General features: G+C 38.3%; 3 protein-coding genes across 6 annotated transcripts; 1 reads left to right on the forward strand and 2 right to left on the reverse strand.

The window, feature by feature from the left end:
- Positions 1–1,753: 1,753 nt before the first annotated feature.
- Positions 1,754–7,317, forward strand: LOC111406254 (telomere repeat-binding factor 4-like). The gene is made up of 6 exons (XM_023035564.1): positions 1,754–2,144; positions 3,229–3,410; positions 3,722–3,806; positions 5,603–5,686; positions 6,676–6,952; positions 7,040–7,317. Exons 1-6 carry the CDS (start codon positions 1,995–1,997, stop codon positions 7,069–7,071), a joined length of 810 nt encoding a protein of 269 aa, XP_022891332.1. The 5' UTR covers positions 1,754–1,994; the 3' UTR covers positions 7,072–7,317.
- Positions 7,318–8,225: 908 nt separating this feature from the next.
- LOC111406255 (glycylpeptide N-tetradecanoyltransferase 1-like) lies at positions 8,226–10,970 on the reverse strand. 4 transcript variants are annotated; one of them, XM_023035568.1, is made up of 3 exons: positions 10,763–10,955; positions 10,477–10,550; positions 8,226–9,771 (listed from the first exon to the last, which is right to left on the reverse strand). In XM_023035568.1, exon 3 carries the CDS (start codon positions 9,751–9,753, stop codon positions 8,455–8,457), a length of 1,299 nt encoding a protein of 432 aa, XP_022891336.1. In that variant the 5' UTR covers positions 9,754–9,771; positions 10,477–10,550; positions 10,763–10,955; the 3' UTR covers positions 8,226–8,454. The 4 variants fall into 4 exon arrangements, with proteins under 4 accessions (XP_022891336.1, XP_022891335.1, XP_022891334.1 ...); XM_023035567.1 differs by having other exon boundaries at positions 8,226–9,781; XM_023035566.1 differs by lacking the exon at positions 10,477–10,550 and having other exon boundaries at positions 10,763–10,970.
- Positions 10,971–19,689: 8,719 nt separating this feature from the next.
- On the reverse strand, positions 19,690–23,091 carry LOC111406852. The gene is made up of 9 exons (XM_023036219.1): positions 22,955–23,091; positions 22,648–22,829; positions 22,192–22,510; positions 21,679–22,095; positions 21,216–21,591; positions 20,777–20,984; positions 20,507–20,607; positions 19,921–20,422; positions 19,690–19,832 (listed from the first exon to the last, which is right to left on the reverse strand). The coding sequence occupies exons 1-9, from the start codon at positions 23,089–23,091 to the stop codon at positions 19,690–19,692; spliced, it is 2,385 nt and encodes a 794-aa protein (XP_022891987.1).
- Positions 23,092–24,040: the final 949 nt, after the last annotated feature.

Raw genomic sequence — 24,040 nt, forward strand, 5'->3', positions numbered from 1 at the left:
GATTAAGAAGGAGTAGAAATAGAGAATAATCCAAGGCGAGACGTTATCTCTTTCCTTAAGACAAATTGCCCCGCTACGGTGCTTATGGTGAATGACACTTGTCTTCCAAGATACAATGGATTTACAACCTGTGATAGCAGTACTTCAAACCACAAGAAACCGACGAACTTTTTGACAAAATTTCCCCTCTATAAAGGAAATATATGAAATGCTATGGAATTAGAAAGGAGAGAATTGTAAGAGGAGAATGAATGCTCAATGTCATTGGTGTACCCAAAATAATGTCCATATAATTCTATTTATAGATGTGGAAATGGTGCAAATGAAGTAGTGTGGGCCAAAACATGTATTCTTTTTAAAAAAGTTGCAACACTTGGCCAAAACTTGTATCATTTCGAAAAGTTGCAACACTTCATTTCTTTCAACTTTGGTTCCCAATTTCTCATTCATCTAGAATTGGTTTCGAGATTCCAAATATACCACGACGATCTACTCGACGAGTAGAAGAAGTTGATCTATTTACTTTTGTAATTTGACCATCGGATCAAGTCCGAATATTTGATCGAAGTTGACACGTAGTCACACCTTTTCATTTTTCAATTTTTGGTTACTAATTTGAACCAATTCCTACATAACCTATAGCTTTATGTCACGGACATGAAAGAAGCACATGTGAACTGGGTGGAACCGGAACTGAGCACTACCCTCTTTTTAGTGTTCATGGACAGGTCTAAATGTTGAAAATAAACGTTGGTGCGACTCAAATATCAAAACTGCAAAAGGCAAAGAGATCGCTTCTAGAATGCCCGACTGGGGAGGTTTGATAATGACCCAAAATGATAATTGGTGTAAAAAAATTCCTAAATGGTGAGGAGAATCAATACACCAAAATAGTCACAGAAACACTTACCCCATTAAATGATAATTGAATGTGTTAAAAATAATGTTATTTAGTATTAGTGGTGTTAGAGCATGCAACACTTGATAAGGTCAATCAAATGAAAACGCGACATTGCATTTAAGTAAAAATCTAACCATTAAGTAATGCTATTATAATTTCAATCAATGTGAAGCTAATGTGACATTTAATGATAAGTGACTCGTTTAATTCCACCTTCCATTTAACCTATCATCTAACACCACATAAACTTGAATCATAACCTCAATGGAGCTAAGTATAATTACTCTTCATTTAATGTTATGCAATTGACAACTAGATTGGTAATTGACATCAATGATGTTGAATGTTAAACAAAGATACGAAGGTTTTCCATTTCACCCCTGACTATTTGCACCAATAGCATGATAACCACCAACCCTCCAATGTTTTCCATATTATCAAGAAGGTGATGAATGGGTTACTAATCTGTTTAATAAACAAGTAGATAATTATAATGCAGAATAAAACATAGCAAATGAGAATCAGTGAACTTGACTAAGAATTTCTACTGTTCGTTTTAAATTTTTTTCCCCCTTTTGGCTAAGGAGTTATACTCGATAGTCATATGTAATTTTACCTACATAGTCACAATGCTCGACTCACAAAAAGATTATCTTTTCTCAATCAGAAAAATCGGTATTTGTAATCCATACAGTAAAGAATTAGCTGAGGTTACAAATTGAAAAGTGGCGAAAGATGCCACAGACAAAATTATAAAGGGATTCAATTATAATAAGGTGAATAGATTAGGGACTAACAGTTAATTTCCCCTGTCGATAAACACAGTATAAAAACGCCAAAATTGAGGTCCACCGAGCGGGAGCGAGAAAGAGGAAACGGCAGAGACTGTAACCCCTCGAAAATTTCGCGCACACTTAAACACTATTCATTCTCCAAATTCTGTAAAATTTCTCCGTAATCAACATTTTTTGTATTTGATCTTTGAAGATTATTCGATTTTCCATCGGTACACACGGAGATTCCAAATCAGTCCTCCGCCGGACTGCTAACAGCGGCGAGGCGTAGTTAATTTTTGTGATTTGGGAGGGGTAAAATGGGGAATCAGAAGGTGAAGTGGACATCGGAGGAAGAGGAAGCCCTAAAAGCGGGAGTGGTGAAGCACGGCACCGGCAAGTGGAAGAACATCCTCATAGATCCTCAGTTCGCGCCTTACCTCATTAATCGTTCTAACATCGACCTCAAGGTTTCCCATTTTTAAACCTCATCGAATTTACACAAGTTCTCTATTCCATTTCACTATCTGTTGATGTTCAAAATTTTCGTGTTAGTCTCTCTATCTGGATGTTTTATTAAAGCATCGCTGTTACTCGATCACGCGTGTATTTAATTATGTACGTGCTTGCTTTTGAATGGAGGCATATTTCTGCTTAATTTGAAAACATGATTAGAATGTTTTATGATAAAGTAGCCTATAAACTGCGTGTTTGGTTAAGCTTGATAAATTAATTATAAGTAAATATTAAGATTTAAAATAAGCTCAAAAAAAAAAAAAATGTACTCTATTTGTTTGGTCAAAATAAGTTACTTTTTATACTTGTATGATGAAAAGTACTTATCTAAACATATTTGAAAACAAAAATTCACTCACAAGTGAGTTTGACGTAATTTTAAGCTTTGCCAAACATGCACCAAGTAAAGTATCTCGTTGCGAATCCAATTGTTTACCTGAGACTTTTGTGCTACCACGGTCTAACAATAGTAATCCTGGAAAGTGTAGAGAGAACTCCTGCAAAGTAAAGATATATATGCTATAGGCTACTGTATTCTCATAGCAAAAATTAAATCTACTGGATTACTTCTGGTCAGAAAATTATCGAGGCTGACTCTTCTTTCGAAGGATGAAGGTTCAAACATATTACAAGAAAACTAATACTTAAGACAGGGTAGTCACGTGTAAGTAAAATAAATGGAATTGTTAGAGCAGATGTTCCTTTAGAAGGACAAAATCACATTATATTGTTGCACAAGTGGGCATAGCCGTTGAGTTCAAATGAAGATTTATTATGACGCTCAAACTAATCATAAATAAACATGCTACTTAAGGAGATCTTTGTCTTGATAACAATATGCAACTGAGACAGATAGATATGTAAAATGTGTAAAAGAAAAAAAAAATGGATGCAGGCCATCATATTTTTATTTTATTTTTGTGTTAAGTAGTAGATATTTCTCCCTGAATTTACTTGACCTTTGGCTGCATGTATTTATGTTTTATACTTTTGTTGCTCGTGGTATTTACTTGTCTTCGTTTTGGTTCATTTACACAGGACAAATGGCGGAACATGAGTATTAGCTATGGACAGTGTTCTAGAGAAAAATCTAAGGCTTCTAGAGTAAAAACAATTTCATCTGAAGCTCTCTCCACTCCCACCACTGAAAACTTAGTTGCCGAGGCTGATGCTGTTGATGATTTTTCCAGAAGCCCAAGGGACGCTAGAAATGCTCCAGGGTATCGTTTTGTCATTTTCCTTGTTATAATGATTTCTAACAACATTTTCGTCTAAAGGAAGTGAGAATATAGGAGAAGGTTGGAAAGAATTTGGGTATCTGAAGGCTTCTGATTCACTGTATGTTGTTCCAGTGTTTCTGTATTCTGGGAATAAATTGAATTTGCTTTGCTTTTATACATAGAATTACTAGTTTCAGTCTGTGTTCTTTCTCACAATGTGTTAAAAGTTGTTTTGAGCTACCTTTGTTTTTACTAAGAAATTGTTGCATAGGCATATATTTCTTTCTCACTGGATGCATGATGCTTTTTAGGTACACAACCATGATATTTGAAGCACTTTTATCGGTCAAAGACTCCAATGGATCCAATATTGGTGCTATTGTGGAATTTATTGAGGTCAGATGGATGTTCTACTGTTCTCTTTTTATTTCTGCTTTATCTAAGAGGATTTGTATGAAGTGATGGACAAGTAGTTTCTGGGATTAACAACTTAAGTATCATTTTGTTCGACAGTTTATCATAATCTATCAATTTGTAAGTGAGCCCTAGAGTTCAAAAATTTCGAGGAATAGTTTATCAAGTAAGTTTATGAATGGTTTGTGAACAGCATGGTCATCATATTATTGAAAGAGTCTGCAGTATAAAAAATTTGGTGTCTTGATCTTTTAAATAAAGCCTTCCTATTCTCCACATGCCTATTATTCTTGGGTTACTTCTGGCTGCTCCGTTTTTACAATCTAATAGAAAGTAAAGAGGTAGATGAATTATTGAAGGTGGAATTCAGAAGTCCATCCAAGGTTCTCCATCTCCATTTCAGTTGGTGTCTAGCTTGTGCCTATGCATTTTTTACTAATTCCGACTAGAGGTATGTCGGGGCAGTGCTGTCCTTTATCGATGCTTTCTATTGATATAACAATATCAAGATGGCCAAGGAAGACCGATCTATTTCATTAAAGGACCCATTTTTTTTGTGCCACGCGGTTGAGCTTTCCCCATTCCCATCCTGACTTCCATTCTTATTTTTGGATGCTTTTGAAACAGAGTTTGGTTTGGTGTCCGTGGCTCGTTTGGATGTAGATGTTTACATCTGGAGATCCTTCTTTTTGAATTCCCAGTATGCAGTTGTCTTCCTTAGTTTCTCTTCAATTCATGAAGCAGATCGGCGGTCTGGGTTGACTTTCGAAACAAAGTCTTTGTCTCTAGGGGAGGGTTTTACTTTCTATCAACTAAAGCCTGTTGGACAAAGCTATAGTTGAATCTTAATGAGGGAATCTAGTTACATCCTCCTATTCCCCTACCTTTTTCTTGCCCATCCTAAAAAAGCCTTGTCTAAGGCCTTAATAGATGGACTCTAGTTAGTGGGATTCTTGAATCATAAAATCAGCATAATCTAAAAGCTAATGTATATTGAGATTCTCGACTTCTCTGCGGAGTTATGGTTTTCTGTTTATATCCCAGGCCAGTGGATTTTGCCTCCTATTTCAGCTACTATGAATCAAAGAGAAATTTCTAGATATGTTTCCTTGAACTTTTTGTGTTAAATTTTATCCCTTTCACTAATTTTTTCTATTTTTTTCCCAGTAAATTTCTTCGCTGAATTGAATTTAATGATAGAAAGTGTAAGTTCTATATGAAAGAAACTCTGTTGCACCTTGTTCGGCATGTTTTGAGTCGACCCGAAATGCGACAAGGACATACCGAGAAGGAAAAAGGGAATCCATCAACTAGAAATTCATTATACCACGTCAAAGAAATTTCTTCTGCATTTCGTGAACTTAAAAGGCATCTTGTAACGTGAGCAGCGAGAAAAAGTTTGATTATATGTGTTTCACTTCAACTGAAATTTGAAAAGAATGTTTGTAGAATTTAATAGTAATCCATGAATTTATCTGTTCAATTTCTCACATCTCAGTTAAACTATTTGTCAAATGCGAATAGCTTTTGGTGACTTTTTGCATTTTGTTGAAAAGAGTAGTTTTTGTAAGAAATGCCAGTTTAATTTATCACCTGCCTGGTGACCGGGGTGCGAGTCTCAAAGGGTGAGGCTAAAAGAAAAAATGTCACCTGCCACTACAAATTTCCATGCAAGCAGAGAAGGGCTGCCAGAAGTTGGCCTAGTTAATACCTTTGTTTTTTTGAACTGTAATCACATTTGAGTTCAATAATTAATGTAAATCTCTTATGTCTAACAGCAAAAGCATGAAGTGCCACAAAATTTCAGACGATTATTGAGTTCAAAGCTGAGGAGACTTGTCTTGCAAGGCAAACTTGAGAAGGTATGTGATTTTTATCAATCCTTAAGCGGTGTCTCGAACGATAATATTCTTTCCTGCACTACAATGTTCACTGATTTGATAGTGCATGAATCTGTTGCCTGTTGGAGATATGGGCTACTCTTGAACATCACCAAGATATTGGCCAAAGTATCATTCTCTGTATTTTACCATCTGACTGAATTCTTTGGCTTTTTCTTTTTTGTTGGCTGCATTTGTAATGGCTTTTGAATATTTTCACTAACATAAAATGTTGCAATCTCGTTATTTTCTCTATTTGCCAAAAGATGGGTTATAGCATACCATTGAAATAACTAATCTCAATGAAGTTGGTTATCTTTTGGCGTGGCTGATAAGATTTAGTTTCACAACAATCTGAACTTGAAAAATATACCTGTGGTTTCTTAATTTTGTTTCAAATTCTACTGTTTTGGAGCTGAGGTTCATTATATTTTTTGTTTGTACCACACGTATCTAGTAATGAAAATGATAATGTTCAGTTCATCTATAAGTTATGTGATGCTTGTGAATTTGAAGGGCCAGGTGGTCCTCAATTTATTGCACACATCTGTGTTTGGACATGTGCATTGTTTTTGAGGTTGTTTGTTCACCTCACCTCGGAGACTCTCAAGATTTTGTTAAATCATTCATAGTCAGAAACAGGTCACAGTTAGTCTTGATGATGTGTTTGGCGCCTAGTTTGTATCAATCATTGGCGCACGTCATGTTTGTGGACCAATGTGTATAAGCTTGGGCCATCATAACGTGCGTCATTTGACGACTCAGGTGAATCCCATCTGTATGTTGTATCAACTAAGTGAACGAGGGCAGAGAATGCCAACATTACAAGCCTATTATCCTGGTGGAGGGGATTGGTTTCATTGATTTCGTTCTGACGGTTCCCTTTCCTCCCATCTTCATCGTTTCTGCATCAGTAGGGGACACTATGGTACCTTTGGTTATCCGTCTTTCATATATGCCATAACCTGCAGGTCCACAACTGCTACAAGATCAAAGATGCGGCTTTGGGGATGAAAACACCTATGCCAAAACAAAAAGATATCAGACCAAGGCCAGTACAGAATTCTGGATTAGTCATTTCCGCTGAAACAGTGGAAAACGCTGCTATGATTGCTGCCTACAAGATTGCCGAGGCAGACAACAAATCATTCGTGGCAGCAGAAGCAGTTAAAGAGGCTGAAAGGGTCTCAATAATGGCCGAAGATGCAGATTCGGTAATGTTGCTTGCGAAAGAGATTTTTGAGAAATGTGAGTACTGCTGCTATTTAAAAAGTGGCTTATAAGTAGATAATTCAAAATAAGTAACCGTTTCTTTCTCATTTGTTGCATTTTCAGGTTCAAGAGGTGAAACCGTTCGCTTAGCATAGTCATCGAATAAGTTTCATTGACATGCTAAATTCATAGTGTAAATAAATTTAGTTGATAATGGAGACATTCTTCGGTTTTATAGCTGCGTGTGGGAACTATTTGCGCTAGTTCGAAGGAAACAAGCTTAAGCTCTTTGTAGATCTGAGTGCCGGTTTCTTATTTTGCTAGTATTTTATGAACCGTTGCTCATCTACCCTTCTATGACTAACTTTTAGCTTTGAAATATTAGTTGCTTGTTGAAAATACTTGTGAATGGTTACTTTCATATTTTTCGTTTATTTTCTTTTGTATTCATTTTTTAATTTTAGTTAGTATTTAGGAGATGCTATTAAAAGTTTCACCTCTAAAAGCTCTACTTACGACAACTGTGCCAAACAGATCATAAATGTCTTTCCATGCAAAAACTTGATCAAGTGCACGTCGCACAATTTAGCTTGCCTTTTGGATACAACAATTACAATCCGTTTTCAAACAGGGTTCTGGCCGAATAGAGCGCGGAGCCAACGAATTCAGTCGCCAACCTGTAATGGTCTCTTTTCTTACTCAGCACAAATACATCAGAGATCTTTTCCACCGTACCTCGATGGATGGTGGAAAATTTCAAACTCCACTTTCTACCACCGGCTAGCATATGAAATTTTCCTTTGAAGGGTACTGCTATCAGGGCGGCCCTTGCAAGCGGGCTTGCTAAACACGCCCTCTCCCCTCTAACTAATAATGAAGGGAAAAGGCCTTTACCCGGGGATTCAAGTGCCAAGAGAATTAAAAGTTGATCTACGGTAACTACATACTTCGTAATTGCAACGAACTGTGTTAGTTCATGCCACTCTTTCCTCTAATAACTCGATCATGTAACTCTCATGACTTTCAGGTTCAAGCTGCAAACTTTAAAGCATTTCCTAATACTCTTACTATACGAAACAAGTACACGATTCCAAGTATAATTGATGAGAGGTTAAAAACAGTGGCAATTGGGATCCTGGGATTTCATTCCAACCAGACAACTCACGATTCACGAATCTTGACGTTAGCAAGGTGGAGAGCGTAATATGACAAATTCTGTAGTTAAACTTGGAGCGATCAAGCAATTTCAAGAACGGCCAACGAGTACATATCAGAGTACGAACACTCAATAAAAGCACGTTTTTTTGCCTAATACGAACGTCACTTCTTACCATTGACAATTTGCTCATGAAACTCGAACATCAAAAGTTCAGTCACAAAATTCATCTCATTCGTATGAGATTTTAAGTCTCAATTCCAATCATAGATGCAGACAAATATAATAGCATGGTTGTTTCAGACAAGAAACGAGAAAAATTCTTAACAGTTACCAAAAATGCTTATTCTCAAGCACAGCAGAATCATTTCCCGAGCTCAAGCTATAAGAGTACAAGCCCAAGTTCTGATGACCTCAAAACGTGATTTAGTCGATAGTTATATAGATAGTAGTGGAGTTTCCCGTCCCCAGGGCCAAACTTCAGCTCCTTCAAGAAAGTCTCGTTATGCATAACGTCCAAAGCATTGAAAACATCAAAATCCTTCTTCTTGGCAACAATAAGTGCGTCATTCATCAACTGAAGCAATGGAGTCTTTGTGGACACGTTATAATAAGAATACGCAGCCTTTAAAGTGGAGTGGTTTTGACTGCCAAGTATAGAAGACGGGAGGGTGTAAAAACTGCAGAAGTCAGTTATGTCGTGAGTTTCAGGACTTTCGACCAAGTAACTATCCACAACGTTCTCCTGGGGTAGTAGCCAATGCTCCACATCATTCTCGTCAAAGTCTGGAGCAACAATAAACTGCTTCAAGTAATTCCTCAGCAAACGAGTAACTGCAGGAATGTCATGGGGTTCCATCTTTCTGAATCCAGGAGTTGCTGTTTGATCAGGTAACTTATATAGCTTTATTGTTCGGCTCATTGTCATCCTCGCACCAAGCCTAGAAAATCCAACATCGATCAGCTTTTTTGGATTTAAAGATCTATGCCAATATTGACAAGTCGTAATGGGTGTCGGAAGGACAACACCAGCAGTATAAGCGGCCTGCCAGATATTCTCCAAATGAATCCTCCTGGTGACCTCTTTAATCATGACCGGAGCGAGTCTTTTTGATCGAAGTTTCTTGTGGACGCACAAAAAATTAACCTCGGCCATGTCTACAATATCATCTCGAACACGGATTCTTGCAGGGATCCCAGTGATGAAGGCAACCAACTTTTTCGAAGTCTTCACTCTCACTCCAATGTGCCAACTCTTATAATAACCCGGAGGGCGAAGTGCCCACTGAAGAAACTCCTTTGAATAGTTGAACCTGAACATGTTCTCATCATCCTCGACGTAGTTATTTGTGAGGAGATTATACACCTCGACACACATCTCTTCAGATTCCATATCACAAGTTATCCACTCATAAGGAGCAGGAAGATTGTAAGGCTCTTGTTTGACTTCAGTCAGGGGAGTTGGAGACTCAATTGGGCCTTCAGGCAGGCTCGTATCCCCAAGATCCTTGAACTGTCCAACAGGTTGGGTTTCCCAGAACTTGTGCCTCTTAGCAAGCGATAGAGATTCTTGAACCTTCCTTGCCAGGGAATCGATTGATACTTCATTCTCATTAGCGGAAGGTTCATTACCATCAGCCGCATAATTAGAGTTTTCTGTTGGTGCACTTTTATCTGCCATTTCCACAATCAACTAGATCTGATAATTCCTAAGGATGAATCACAAATTATTAAACAGCACACAAAATAGATGCTGCTGCATGCAAAAAAAATAAAAATATAAGAGTAACACAAATATTGAAAAATTTCTCCATTTACCACAGATATATGTGATTGCTGGGAAAGCTTAAAAGTTGCTAAAAAAGTCGAGGTCAGTCAACAATTTATTTTTAACCACGCATTTCATGGGACTCATAACTTTAATCAACGTTTCAATCACATTTCATCAACTTCTATTGAAATCTGCTAAAACTTTTATTAAAAACTTTGTCAAATAACCCCCTAGACCAAATCAGAAGCTTCATGATGTCTGTGATATACTCACGCGTCAATGTGTCATTGTAATCATACAATGAATTTATCCAGAAGGAAGTCTTTGAATCACAACACTTACACATTCATCAAACAAGGATATGCTAGCTAAATTTCTTGCTTCAATAATACACGAAGGGCATGTTTGGTACGACGACGACAATACAATAATTGGAAAGTATAACCAACAAGATTTTAATTTTTTTTCCCTTCGTTAATACTATACAGTGCAAAAACCCGGATCAAGAGAAAGGGAGAAATTCCAAACTTCTATTCCCTGTGAACATAATTTCACATGTAAATATCCAGTGCAAACGTGGATTGATCTTAATCGATGTAAAACAACAGACTAAGAAAGTAAGTACAATCTCACATATTGAACTAAGTTGTGATCTTAAGATTATTCGATCCCACCCACAGTTTTTTTCAGCTGAATCTCACAAGAACCTATTTTAAAAAAAAAAAAAAAAAACCGTTATTCGGTGATTAATTTTAATTGGGTTTCATGTAAACACGCTGAAAGATAATAATAATAATCTGTAGGCTAACTATCAAACAGTAATAAAACCAAAAATCAAGATCTAATCTAACCAATAAAAGTGACAAAACATAAACAGAGCTTTAACTAAAATTTGAAAAGTTGAATCCAGAGAGTGCACCTTTACTGCGACCTCTGATTTTGTTGGGAGAATTATACGCTGGAGATCTATCAGACAATAGATTAATTTGGAAAATAGAAGAGACAGACTTAATTGATTCGTCAATTAGAGAGAGAAAATGTGAGCGTTGGAAATAACGAAGGTATAGGAATGGATGGAATCGATAGTGGACATGGAAGAAATATTAACTTTAGAATCGGCAGCCCTAATGCAATAGTATATTATAATGGGCACTTTTGTCATTTCAGAAGATACAACTGTAAAATTACTCTTTAAGTTACTTTAGTCGCTAACAAAATTTACTGGTGGATGTAAAAAAGGGTTAGATTAGCATTAACAAGAAATTATAATTTGACCTTTCTTCCTTTTTAAGAGTAATAGTCTTTGCCAAGCTAACGTTAATACGTTCAATGTATAAATATTACGGAAGTTATATGCATTAATTGAACAAAAGCTATCTATGACATTCAACACTAATGACAAGTACCATGACAATTTATTTTGTATTAGAATCTTTTCTTCAACTTGACTTAGTGTAATGCTCAATGGAGTATGTATTCCTCAAGCACCAGAAATAATCACACTCTTTTTTTAAATTTTTTTTTCCTCATATTATAAATAATTTTTTTTCGATTTAAATTTTTTTTATTCTTTTTTTTTTATGATAAAACGTAACGTTATAAAGAAAAAAATTTAAAAATATGATAAAACGTAACTTTAAAAAGAAAAATGTAATTATTTATAGTATCAAGAAAGAGAAATTTTAAAAAATATAGTAAAAACAAAACAAATTAAACAAAAGAAAGTTATGAAAACAAAATAAAGAATATACAAATATTATTTAATTAAAATTTAAAAAATAAAATTTTATCATAAAGAAAAAAATTAAAAGGAATTTTAATTCAAAAAAAATATTTATACGATTAGCAAAAAAAAATATTATAAAAAAAGAACAAATGAAAAAAAGGGACCACCCTCTCCGTGGAGAGTCTCTCTAAACACCGAGAGTCTCTCTATAACATGAAGAGTGTTATGGAGAATCATAACATGGTGAAATACTATATATACTTTTTAAATTTGTTTTGTTCTTTGTATAAATAATTTTTTTAATTTTAAATTCTTTTTTCTTCATAATAGAATTTAATTTTTTCAATTTTAATTAAATAATATTTATATATTCTTTATTTATTTTTCACAAAGATAAAACGTAACATTAAAAAGAAAAATGTAAATAATTATAGTATGAAGAAAAAGAAATTTAAAAAAATTAAAAAAATATAGTAAAAACAAAACAAATTAAACAAAAGAAAATTACAAAATTAAATAAAGAATATATATAAATATTATTTAATTACAATTCAAAAATAAAATTTTAACATAAAGAAAAAAATTAAAAGGAATTTTAATTAAGAAAAAGGAACAAAAGAAAAAAAAATCTCTCTGTGTTATGGAGAGTTTTTCCATAATGTGGTCTATTTTTTTTTAAAAATTTTTTTTTTCATTGTATAAATATTATTTTTCGATTTTAAATTCTTTTCTCTTTATGATAAAATTTAATTTTTTAATTTTAATTAAATAATTTTTATATATTCTTTATTTAACTTTCATAATTTTTTTTGTTTAATTCTTTTATTCTTTTTTTTTAAATTTATTTTCCTCATATTATAAATAATTTTTTTCATTTTAAAATTATTTTTTATTCTTTTTGTTTTATCATAAAACGTAATTTTATAAAGAAAAAGAAATTTAAAAATATGATAAAACATAACTTAAAAAAAAGTAAATATTTATAGTATGAAGAAAAATAAATTTATTTTTTTAAAAAAATTATAGTAAAAACAAAGTAAATTAAACAAAAGAAAGTTACGGAAATGAAATAAATATTATTTAATTAAAATTGAAAAAATAAAATTTTATCTTAAAGAAAAAATTAAAGGGAATTTTAATTCAAAAAAAATATTTATAGGATGAGCAAAATAAATAAAAAAAAACAAAAGAAAAAAAAAATGGACCATAACACTCTCCATAACACGAAGAGATGGAGAGTTTTTCTCCATAACATGGTGAGTGTTATGGAATTATTATTTTTAATTTGTTTTGTTCATTGTATAAATATTTTTTTTTCGATTTTAAGTTCTTTTTAATTATTTTCTCTTGAAGATAAAATTCAATTTTTTCCAATTTTAATTAAATAATATTTATATATTCCTTATTTAGTTTTATTAATTTTCTATTGTTTAATTTTATTTTTTTAAAATTTGTTTTAAAATTTCTTTTTCCACATATTATGAATAATTTTTTTCGATTTAAAATTTTTTTAATCTTTTTGTTTTATGATAAAACGCAATTTTATAAAGAAAAAGAATTTTAAAAATATAATAAAACGTAACTTTAAAAAGAAAAATGTAATTATATATAGTATGAAGAAAAAGAAATTTAAATTTTTTAAAAAAAATATAGTAAAAAAAAGCAAATTAAACAAAAGAAAGTTACGAAAATTAAATAAAGAATTATAATATCAATTAATTAAAATTGAAAAAATGAATTTTATGATAAAGAGAAAAGAATTTAAAATCGAAAAAAAATATTTATGATAAAATAATTCTTTTTGTTTTATAATAAATAATACCGAGATAAATGTGATGAACAGTGGAAAACCAGTTTGGGAATAGCGTGTGAAAATGACTATAACAAAAATGAAAAGTACTCCCCCAAGCCCCTCTTTTAAGAGAAAGCAGATAAAGTTAATATAACGATATTAACTATTTCGATGTATGCATAAAGAATATTGAGCCCTTGTTTGAGTCTCATTTTTTTCACAGAAATGAATTTTTGAATGGTGTATTAATGGAACATGTGTGATAAAAAAATAAAGAAAACTTTGAATTTATATATAATATTATTTTATTAAAAATATGTGGTTGAAATAATGTCAAAATACTATTTAAGAATGTATTGAATTTGCATATAGTGAATATAAAGTTTCTTGACATGATAATGTGCATTGAATTATACTGTTATGTATTTTTCAATTTCAGTGAGTAATAATATAACATTTTTATGCAAGTTACGAATAAAATGAAGGAAAAAGAGTGATAGGCAAAGCGCACAAGTTCATATATGTAGCATATTCTTTCTTATAACTAAATAAAATCATAATTTTATTTCGAGTTAAAAAGAAAACGATAAAATAGAAAAAGAATGTCGATATATATTATTTATAATTGTAAGAGATCAACTCGTTATTCTCTCTAGACAATAATGAAAAGTAAAATGAGTCGTGCCTAAAGTTCAAAACTTTCTGTTTAAAAGAGCAGTAAATGAACCAAATGCCAAATGGAAGTATAAATTAGAACAGGACTCGAATCCTTTTACGTTATGTGATTATGAGTTCCTATCTATTTGATACGTGCATTTGAGTACACATGAGACGAAAATCATCGACTTCGACCTTAAAAAGTAGCACAGCTTTCGATTGAATTGAGATAAATATTTAACAATGAATTATGTAAAAATGACACGCGACTTTATCACCCATATGAAGAGTTTATCACTTGAAGACTCAAATTCACCAAATCAAACAGATTGGGAATTCGAAACTACACTTTTTGAAAGTTGAGACTCATAAACATACCACGTAAAAAGTTCAACACCCAACCCTAATTTATGCAGTCATTAATTTTATTCAAACAACGATAAAACTTAATTTACGTTGTTTGTAATTCTTTTATTAGTAAAAAATTAGGTCCCTATTTAGCAGGTATTAAAATCCAAATTTTAATCTAAATCAAAATCATTAATTAATTTTAATTACATATTTTATGAGACATGTTGACCCCAAAAATATTGCCAATAAATACCGGACATACTCACGCATACGTGAGCTTAGTCCAACACGCTAAGATACTTAGACGGCTTCAAATGGACAGATCAAGGGCGTGGGAGCGAATCAAAAGTGCGGGACAAGAACGTTCGAAATCTGGCAAGATGTTTGCATAACGGTTGTACAATAAATACCAATCGATCTTTGTAGAATGCGAATATGAATTCGTATAATAGCGTATTGCAAGATGGTAAATAGGTCGTTGTATAAAGTTGTATAAAGTGTGTTAAGAGAGGAAAGAATGTATAATCTTAGTTCTTGTATTGAATCTTTCATTATCCTTGTGAGAGATGCATGGGGAAGTATTTATAGTGTTACAAGTTATATCGTGGCCTTCGGTTGAGAGTACACGTTGCCTCATCTCGTAAATTTACATGTCAAATTATAGATATCACACTTGACTTCCTAGGCCGCTATACATTTATTAATCGACGACTACTTTGACAAGATAAGACGCTTGCACTCTATGATGGGTGTCCTATCAATCAATTAGGAAGGATCCTTGTGTAAGACCGGATCTCTGGGGATGAGTGCTGCTTAGGGCCTCAGAACCTCGGTGTGATGGGCTTCGGAGCGAAGGGCCTTGGCCAGAAATACCACCTCGGCTTATTCACTTCGGCGTCAGCATTTAAGCCACGTAATGAGTGTTGTTTAAGTATGCTGGTTGGCTTCTGTTGGCCTAAGAGCCTTGGATAGGACGCCACGTGGTTCGGCATAAGTGGGCCATGGGCCCCAGTGGGTCGGCCAAGTGTGTCAACACGTAACAATAGTCCCCTATGTCCAAGTATGATCATTTATGTAATGCGTGGACTTTTATTGTGGTGAAGCGGGTGTGTGGGGTAAAAATTGAAAGAAGTTTTTGTACCCTAAATGATATTCTCCCAAGTCCAAGTATAGATATTTATATTATGATTGGAGTTGAAAGTGTTACCGTGTTCACATTAGTACGTGAAGTTTGTTGTTATGGTGTTGCTACGATTGAAAAGGGTGACGAATAAGTCGAGGCGATGAGTGGATCAAACCTGCTGAGGCTTGTGAAGATGTGGCGGAATTGCGAAGAAGCAAAAGCCGACGCTGTGAGTGGATCGAACCTGCCGAGACTTGTGGAGATGTGGTAAATTGCGGAGAACCAGAAGTCGAGGCAGTGAGTGGATCGAACCTGCTGAGACTTGTGGAGATGTGGTTGAATTGCGGAGAAGCAGAAGCTGAGGCAGTGAGTGGATCGAACCTGATGAGGCTTGTGAAGATGTGGCTGAAGTGGCTGAATTGTGAAGAAGCAGAAGCCGAGGCAGTGAGAGGATTGAACCTGTCGAGGCTTACAAAGATGTGGCTGAAGTACGAAGAAGCAAAAGCCAAGGCGGTGAGTGGATCGACTTGTCGAGGCTTGTGAAGACATGATTGTCTTCGATGTATGTGCCAATGATTTGATGTTCTGCTCATGTTACCAAGAAAAGGCAATCGAGCCGTTTCAACTTCTAAGGCACATATGGCTTCTGCATTAAATGTGCAATGATGGCTACATCTGGGGCTTCTAGAGGAGACGCATTTGGAGAGGTACATGAGAGGCACGTTTGAATCTGAGGCGTAGATTTCAAAAATGATTCAAATTCTACGCCTCGAATTTAACATGGAAATGAAGCTGAGATTTATGGGGTTTCAAGCCAAGATGAATCTAAGGGCAGGGGTTTATCTTGGCTTTATATAAAAGGCCAAAGACTTCCATTTTGAACCCTTTTTCGTCCTTTGATTTCTGCAATTTGTTCTTTGCATTTTCTTAAATTTTCGGCGTTCAGGGTCTTGCTCCAATTTCATATTCCAACGTTTTGCTGTTCTTCGTCTCTTAGTCATTTCTGTAGGTATTCCATTTTTCAATCAGAATTTGTGAATTTGTGTTTATCGATATAAATGTCATCCGGTTTCGGGAGGGATTTAGTTACCATTGCTAGGTCAAGGATTGAGACGATGCTTAGGCAGGATGTCGAGACTGGGCAGATAGCCATGGAGGAGGAACCTGTAGATTATAATGAGGAATGAGGTGCGTCTAGGATACCTTCAAACATGACCTCGAAGAAATGTTGGTCCCTGAGGCCCACGAACGGGCCTGTTATCCGAGGCCCGGACGTGTGGCAGTGAGTGAGTACCTGTTTAAGACAGGTATGTCTCTTTCTCTGCATCTCTTCTTCAAAACAGTGCTAAGAAATTTCATGTTGTCGCCGACCCAAGTTCTACCAAATGGGTGAAGCCAATTGGTCAGCTCGTACTTCCTGTGGAAAGAGGTTTCTATAGGTGAAGATATGTCTCTTCATGTATTCCAGACTCTTTTCCAACCTCAGGTTCTAGGCAAAGATGAGTCTAAGGGGTGGTATTATATTACTCCTTGGAGGGGGCTCACGCACCTTTCGTGGTGGGGCTACCTTATTCCATCAAGGGATGGAAGGAATCGTGGTTCTGGGTGAGGGGAAGGTGAAAGGCAGTGGAGAGGGACAAAGCCCTGGCTTGCACAGTACCGACCCAGTACTACAAAGCTCGTGAGTGTCCCAGCCTGAATTACATTTTGCGAAGTTTCTCAATTTTTTGTTAACTATTGCCACTCGTTCTGCAGATTCTAGTATGAGATTCGAGCTCAGCAAGGAGGAGTTCGAGGTTATAGAGGACATATATAAGCGGCCTCTGAAGTTTCGTCACTTCGACCACCTCATTGACCAAAGTCGATACTTCCTCGATTTCGAATTGATAGCTTCTAACGGTAAGAAGTGCAAATATACATGATCAAATTTTTTATTAAGTTGATTCTTGGTGTTGACCTGCCATATGCTTTGTAGATAAGTTTAAGAGGAGGGAATACCCCATCCCAAATATGACTTCAATTTTGAGGGCTACCTTTACAGTTGGGGCGAGGCCCTTGAAGCCGAGCTCCAGTGGGGCCAAAGAAGTCAGGGGCAAGCTGGAGAGGCTGTCCAAAGATAACACCCCCAAGGGATCTGGCAAAAAGGCCCCCCAAAAATCTAAGAAGGCGAAGGAGCCTCGGGTAAAGAAAAGGTCCCCGAGGATTCCCACAAGAAGAGGAAGCTGGTTCACGTCACCAGTTCTTCCGAAAAGTTTGGGACATCTGTGTCCCATCCCAACAAGGATGCCCCTCCTTAGCCGAAACTGCTAGACTCTGCCATGAAGGCAATAAAAGTTGAAATGGTGATGAAGGCTGAGGCTGAAGAGGCCATGGAAGATGCTGCCAGGAGGGCAGCAGAAGAAGCTGAGGAAGAGGTGGCTAAGCAGAGGCTAGCCAGGACTCAGGGGAAGTCCCCCAATTTTCTGGCGGGGCGTGATGAGGTGTTGGGCCGGCTTTGTTGGATGCACTTCCGGCAGAGGTTTGAGGAGCTACAGAAAGTTTATACAAGTTCTGGACTGACCGGTGGCAGCTGCATGCCTCAAGCTACGATGCGGTGGACCTCACCAGGGCTTTGGTGAGCTAAAGTGTGAGGACTTTGGGTCTCGCATTGAGTGCAGGGAGATGCTTGTCGACTTTCAGATGAGGAATAAGTCCTCGAGGGACAAGTTGGCCTCCACTGAGGAGGAATTGAAGAAAATAAGGGCCGAGGCGGAGGAGATGAAGGCCCTAAAAGTTGAAGATGGTGCCAGGTTGGAGTCTGCCCTGGCCCAAATTGAGGCCTTAAAAAAGGAGGTCTATGAGTTCTAGTGTGAGGTGTCTTCCCTCACAAAAAAGGTGGAGACTTCCAATAATCACCAACGGGTGACAGCCGAGGCCTTGGAGAAGGCTAATAGGGAGTTAGCAGGGGCCCAGGAGGCTTACAAGTTTTTAGATGATCAAATAAAGTGGCATGTCGACGAGCTAAAAAAGGCAAGAGAGGAGGCACAGGTGGCGAGGGAGGAGGCAGTTGAGGATTACATTGCCAACTTCCACCTCACCGAGGAATATCAGCGATTCGATTTGTATTGGTGGAACTTTGCCTATGCTGAGGTGCTGGATAGGGCTGAGGAGCTTCTCCCAAACGTCGACCTGTCACAACTAAAGTCGGAGTTTGTCGATGAAGTTCCTCAGACGCCTGCTGATGAAGCAACCGGTGATGAAGCGACCGAGGACAATGAAGCAGACAGTTTAGAAACCCAAGCCGCAGAGGCGCCTGTTGCCAAGGAACCCCCACCATCCGCCTAAGTGTAGCGTAGTTTACATTCAATTCACTCTGATGTACTGGCCTTGGGCCTACCTTTTGTAATATATTCAATGTCAATGAATGCCATGTTTTGCAATGTTCTATTCGTTTTTCGATATCTAGTGAATGGACCTCACTGAATAATTAAGCTTAAGGATGAGTTAATAATACGGACTTGACATCCTAGCTTCCATCACTTGAAATAATCAAGTTCAAGGATGAGTCAATAATCAAGCTATATGAATGACGACTTAATGGGTTGAACTTAAGTTCCATCACTTGAAATAAATCGCAATGTCCAAGATGTCCAAGTTGAATGAAGTATTCAATGCAAACTGAATAGATTATTAGATTGGACCTTTCAATGAAGTTCGAGATCAGGAGGTGAACTATGGTGGATGGGATGTACGTGTAGAGGCTTCTTCCTTTGGCATTCAGTTTCGCCAAAGGGTGGCATGTGACGTGCGCCTCGAAGTTCGGGCGATATGACCCCAGAGTTGGAAATTAGGACCTCTTCTCCGAAGCACCCATGCTTCCCTACATGGTTGATGGTGCAGTCATGTAGAAGTTTCTTCCTTTGGCGGTCAGCCTCGCCAAAGGGAGACATGTAGCGTGCGCTTCGAAGTTCGGGCAAGGTCACCCATCAGGACCTCTCCTCTGAGGTGCCCATGCTTCCCTACATGGTGGATGGTGTAGCCATGTAGAGGCTTCTTCCTTTGACATTCAACCTCGTCAAAGGGTGGCATGTGACGTGCGCATCGGAGTTTGGGCGAGGTGACCCCAAAGCTGGGAATCAAGACCTCTCCTCCGAGGCGCCTGCGCTTCCCTACATGGTAGATGGTGCAACCATGTAGAGGTTTCGACATTCAGTCTCGCTAAAAGGAAGACATGTGGAGTGAGCCTCGGAATTCAAGGGAGGTGACCCCAGAATTGGGAATTGGAACCTCATCCAGTGATGCAATACATTCATTGATAGTAAATTCTGATATGCTCAATGTTCCATGGACGAGGTTGTGCCCTGCCATCCATGTCATCAATCCTATAGGTGCCGGGTCAGAGTTCTTCTTTGACTTTGTAGGGTCTTTCCCACTTTGGACCCAAGGTACCTTCACCCGGTCCTTTGGAGGAGAGGAAGACTCTTCTAAGGACTAGGCTATTGATTCGGAAGGACCTCTTCTTCACCTTGGAGTTGAAGTATTTAGTCATTTTCCTTTGGTAAGTAGTAAGCCTTAGCTGGGAGTCATATCTTCTTTCATCAATGAAGTCGAGGTCGAACCTCCGTAGCTCGTCATTGGTTATTTTGTTGAAGTGTATGCGACGTGGTGATGGTAAGTCGACCTCGACGGGACTTATGGTCTCGGTGCCATAAGCCATGAGGAAAGGAGTTTCCCATGTGGGAGTTCTGGTGGTAGTTCGGATTGGCCAAAGTATTTGTGGCAGATCATCAACCCAGGCTCCCTTTGATGCGTCCAGTTTCCTTTGAGGACATGCTTGATTGACTTGTTTACAATCCTCAACTTGGCCATTGGCTTGAGGATGATGAGGTATTGAGAAGTACTTTTTGATTCCAAGTTTTTTGCATAGGTTCCTGACCTTCTTGTTGTCGAACTATCTCCCATTGTCTGAAACTATGGAGTGGGAAATTCTGAATCGGCATATGATGTTCTTCTAGAAGAACTTGGAGGTGTTTACTTCTGTGATTTTTGTTAGCGGTTCAGCCTTGACCCACTTTGTGAAGTAATCAATGGCCACAATGGCGAAGTTTGCGCCCCCTCTACCTTTAGGTAGGAGACCTATCAGGTCCACACCCCACTTGGAGAAGGGTCATGGGCTGGAGACGACAGTTAGCTTGTGTGAAGGTTGCCTCTTAAAGGGAGAGAAACGTTGGCACTTGTCACATTTGTGCACGAATTGAAGGGCATCCTTTTTCAAGGTGGACCAATAGTACCCCTGCCTTAGTACCTTTTGTGCCAAAGCTAGTCCTCCTGAGTGGTTGCCGCAAATACCTTCGTAGACTTCTCTTAAAATGTAGGTGGCTTCTTCTCCACCCACCCACGCACCGAAGAAGTGGGGAGGAGAATCTTATCTTGTAGAGCACATCATCGATGAAAAGGAAGTGAGCTGACCTCCTTCTCAGTTTGTAGGCCTCATCTTTGTTAGCAGGCAGGACCTGATCCTTTAAGTAGGTTATGATAGGTTACATCCAGGTGGGAGTTCCTTCGACCCACATCACTTCGGGGGCTTCGGTAGATGGTGTGAAGAGGTGCTCAATCGGTACTACTGCAAGTAGTTCGGAATACTTGCTACTCGCAAGTTTAGAAAGTGCATTGGCATGTGCGTTCTCGATGCGAGGGATTTTTATTATTTCAAATTTTTCAAAAGATGGGAGGAGGTTCATCACCATCTTCAAGTAGGAGGCCATGATTTTATCCCTAGCTGAAAAACTGTCATTCACTTGGCTTACCACCAGCTGGGAGTCACTATTGATACGTAGCCTCCTTACTTGCATTTCTTTGGCTAATTTGAGGCTTGCAAAGAACGCCCCATACTCGGCAGCATTGTTGGTGGCTGTAAATCTGAACCTCACCGCTGAGTTCAGCTTGTGGCCCTCTGGGCTAACCAGGACCACCCTAGTTTCCAAACCTGTGTCTCCAACCGAACTATCCACAAACAAGTTCCACGCGGTGGGCTCAACAAGTTCCATAACCTCTTCCACCTCGAGTATATTAGTGAATTCTGCCACGAAATCAGCTAAGGTTTGGCCCTTGATGGCTGCTCTTGTCTTAAAGACAATGTCAAATTCACTTAATTCCACTGCCCACTTCAGTAGTCTTCCTGAGGCATTTAGCTTCTACAACACTTGCCTTAAGGGAAAATTGGTCAGCATGTGAATGGTGTGTGCCCGGAAGTAGGGCCTCAACTTCCTAGAAGTTGTAATCAAGGCCAAGGCTAGCTTCTTCATATCGGGGTAGCGAGTTTTCGGAGATAGAAGTGTCTTACTGGTGTAATACACGGAGAGTTGGGTGGTTCCTTCCTCTCGGGTTAGGATTGTACTGATGGCCTCATTGGAGATAGCTAGGTATAATTGAAGGATATCATCGGGCTTTCGCTTGGAGAGGAAAGGGGCCTGCCCTAGATGCCTTTTCAGGCCCTGGAAGGCCTCTTCACACTCCTCATTCCATTCGAACTTCTTCTCGGCTTTCAATACTTTGAAGAGCGGGAGGCATTTGTCGGTAGCCTTGGAGACAAAGCAGCTGAGAGCTGCCACTTGTCCGGTTAGGCTTTGGAATTCCGTGGGCTTCTAAGGTGATCTCATCTCGAGCAAGGCATTGATCTTTTCGGGGTTGGCTTCAATTCCTCTTTGATTGACCATGTACCTCAAGAATTGTCCAGATTCAACGCCAAATGCGCACTTGAGGGGGTTGAACTTCATCCTGTACCTTCCGAGGGTTCGAAAAGTGTCATTCAAGTGCGTTACATGGTTGTCTGCCTTCAGACATTTCACGAGCATATCGTCTATGTAGACTTCCACTGTCTTGCTGATGAAGTCCATAAACATTTTGTTGACAAGCCTTTGATATGTGGCCTCGGCGTTTTTCAACCCAAAGGGCATCATTTTGTAACAGTAAAGGCCTCTGTCAGTGGTAAAAGAAATGCTCTCCTCATCTGCTGGGTACATAGGTATTTGATTGTAGCCTGAATAGGCGTCCATGAAACTTAGGAGCTCATACCCGACGGTAGAGTCTACCAATTGAACAATCTCGGAAGTGGAAAGCTGTCTTTGGGGCATGCTTTGTTAAAATTCGTAAAGTCAATACATACCCTCCACTTACCATTGTGCTTCTTGACTAGTACCGGGTTGGAGACCCACTTCGGGTAGATGGCCTCTCTGATGAACCCATTCTTGATTAGCTTCTGCACTTCTTCCTTCAAAGCCTTATACCTTTTTGAGTTGATGGCTCTTCTCTTTTGTTGATGTGGGGCAATCTTAGGATCTATTTTTAGGTAGTGACAGCTGACCTTGGGGTCTATGCCCACCATGTCCTCATGCCTCCAAGCAAAGACGTCAAGGTTCTTACAGAAAAAGTCTTTCAATTTCTCTTTCATGCCATTGCACAAGCCTTTGTCTACTTTCAACACCTTCGTGGGGTCCCGGGGGTCAGCGGGAAGCTTTCGAGCTCCTCAACCAGAGTTGTTTGGGATTTGTGTTCAATCACATGGGGATCGATCTCATTGATCATGGATAATTCTTCCTGCTTGGGAGGTGCGTCGATCATGTCGAATTTTCTCGTTCGGGGAGACCTCGTTTGGGACGTCTATCATGTCCACATCAGTCAAGATGGCATGTACGTCCCAGGGCTCAACCTTTCTGCTGAAGCTCAGGTAGCATTCCCTGGACACTCTTTGGTCACCTCTCACTGTTATCAGCTCATTCTTAGTTAGGAGTTTCATGCATTAGTGGTGGATGGAGGTGACGGCCCCTAACTCCTTCAAAGCCGATCTACCCAAGACTCCATGTAAGCTGACCGACTGTCAACAAAAAGGGAAATTCCATGAAGTTCATTGCGGTTTAGGAGGACTCTCCTATCTCTACTGCCAGTGTTATTTTTCCTCTCGGAGTGATACTATCTCCGGTAAATCCATACAGAGGAGTGGTGGTGGGCGTTAGCTCGTGGTCGAGGATCATTTTGTCAAAGGTGGACTCAAATAGGATGTTAACGAAGTAGCCGTTGTCCACTAGCATTCGCTTGAACCCATTTCGAGTCACAACGGCCCTTACCATAAGTGCATCACAGTAGGGGTAGTGAACTCCTTCGGAGTCTTTTTGGGTGAAGATGATGGGTGGTATTTGATTTCTTCGGGAGCTGTTGTCAACGATATAACTGGTTAGCGGAGGCGTTTAGCCTCTCGAACGTAGTTCTGTTTTGCATTCCGGGTTTCACTGCCCATGTAGGGGCCTCCAAATATGGTATCAACCTCGTGAATAGGGGCCTCTTCTTGTGCGTGGCGATTTTTACGATGCTTGTGTCCTTCCCTGGTCCCCCCGCGTCATGTTCCCTTCGTGGGGGATACATCCCGCTGACGGGGAGCGACCTCTTCACGTGTAGGTCCTAGTCGTTCCAACGTGGGGGTCTGTTCGCCTGTGGCGACCTATTCCTCCTGTCTTGAGGGTGTTCCCGTCGATTGCGGTATGCGTACTCTCGACACTCGGAGGTGTCATGACCA

This window comes from Olea europaea, chromosome 12 (assembly GCF_002742605.1).
Source record: "Olea europaea var. sylvestris chromosome 12, O_europaea_v1, whole genome shotgun sequence".
Lineage (NCBI taxonomy): Eukaryota > Viridiplantae > Streptophyta > Magnoliopsida > Lamiales > Oleaceae > Olea > Olea europaea.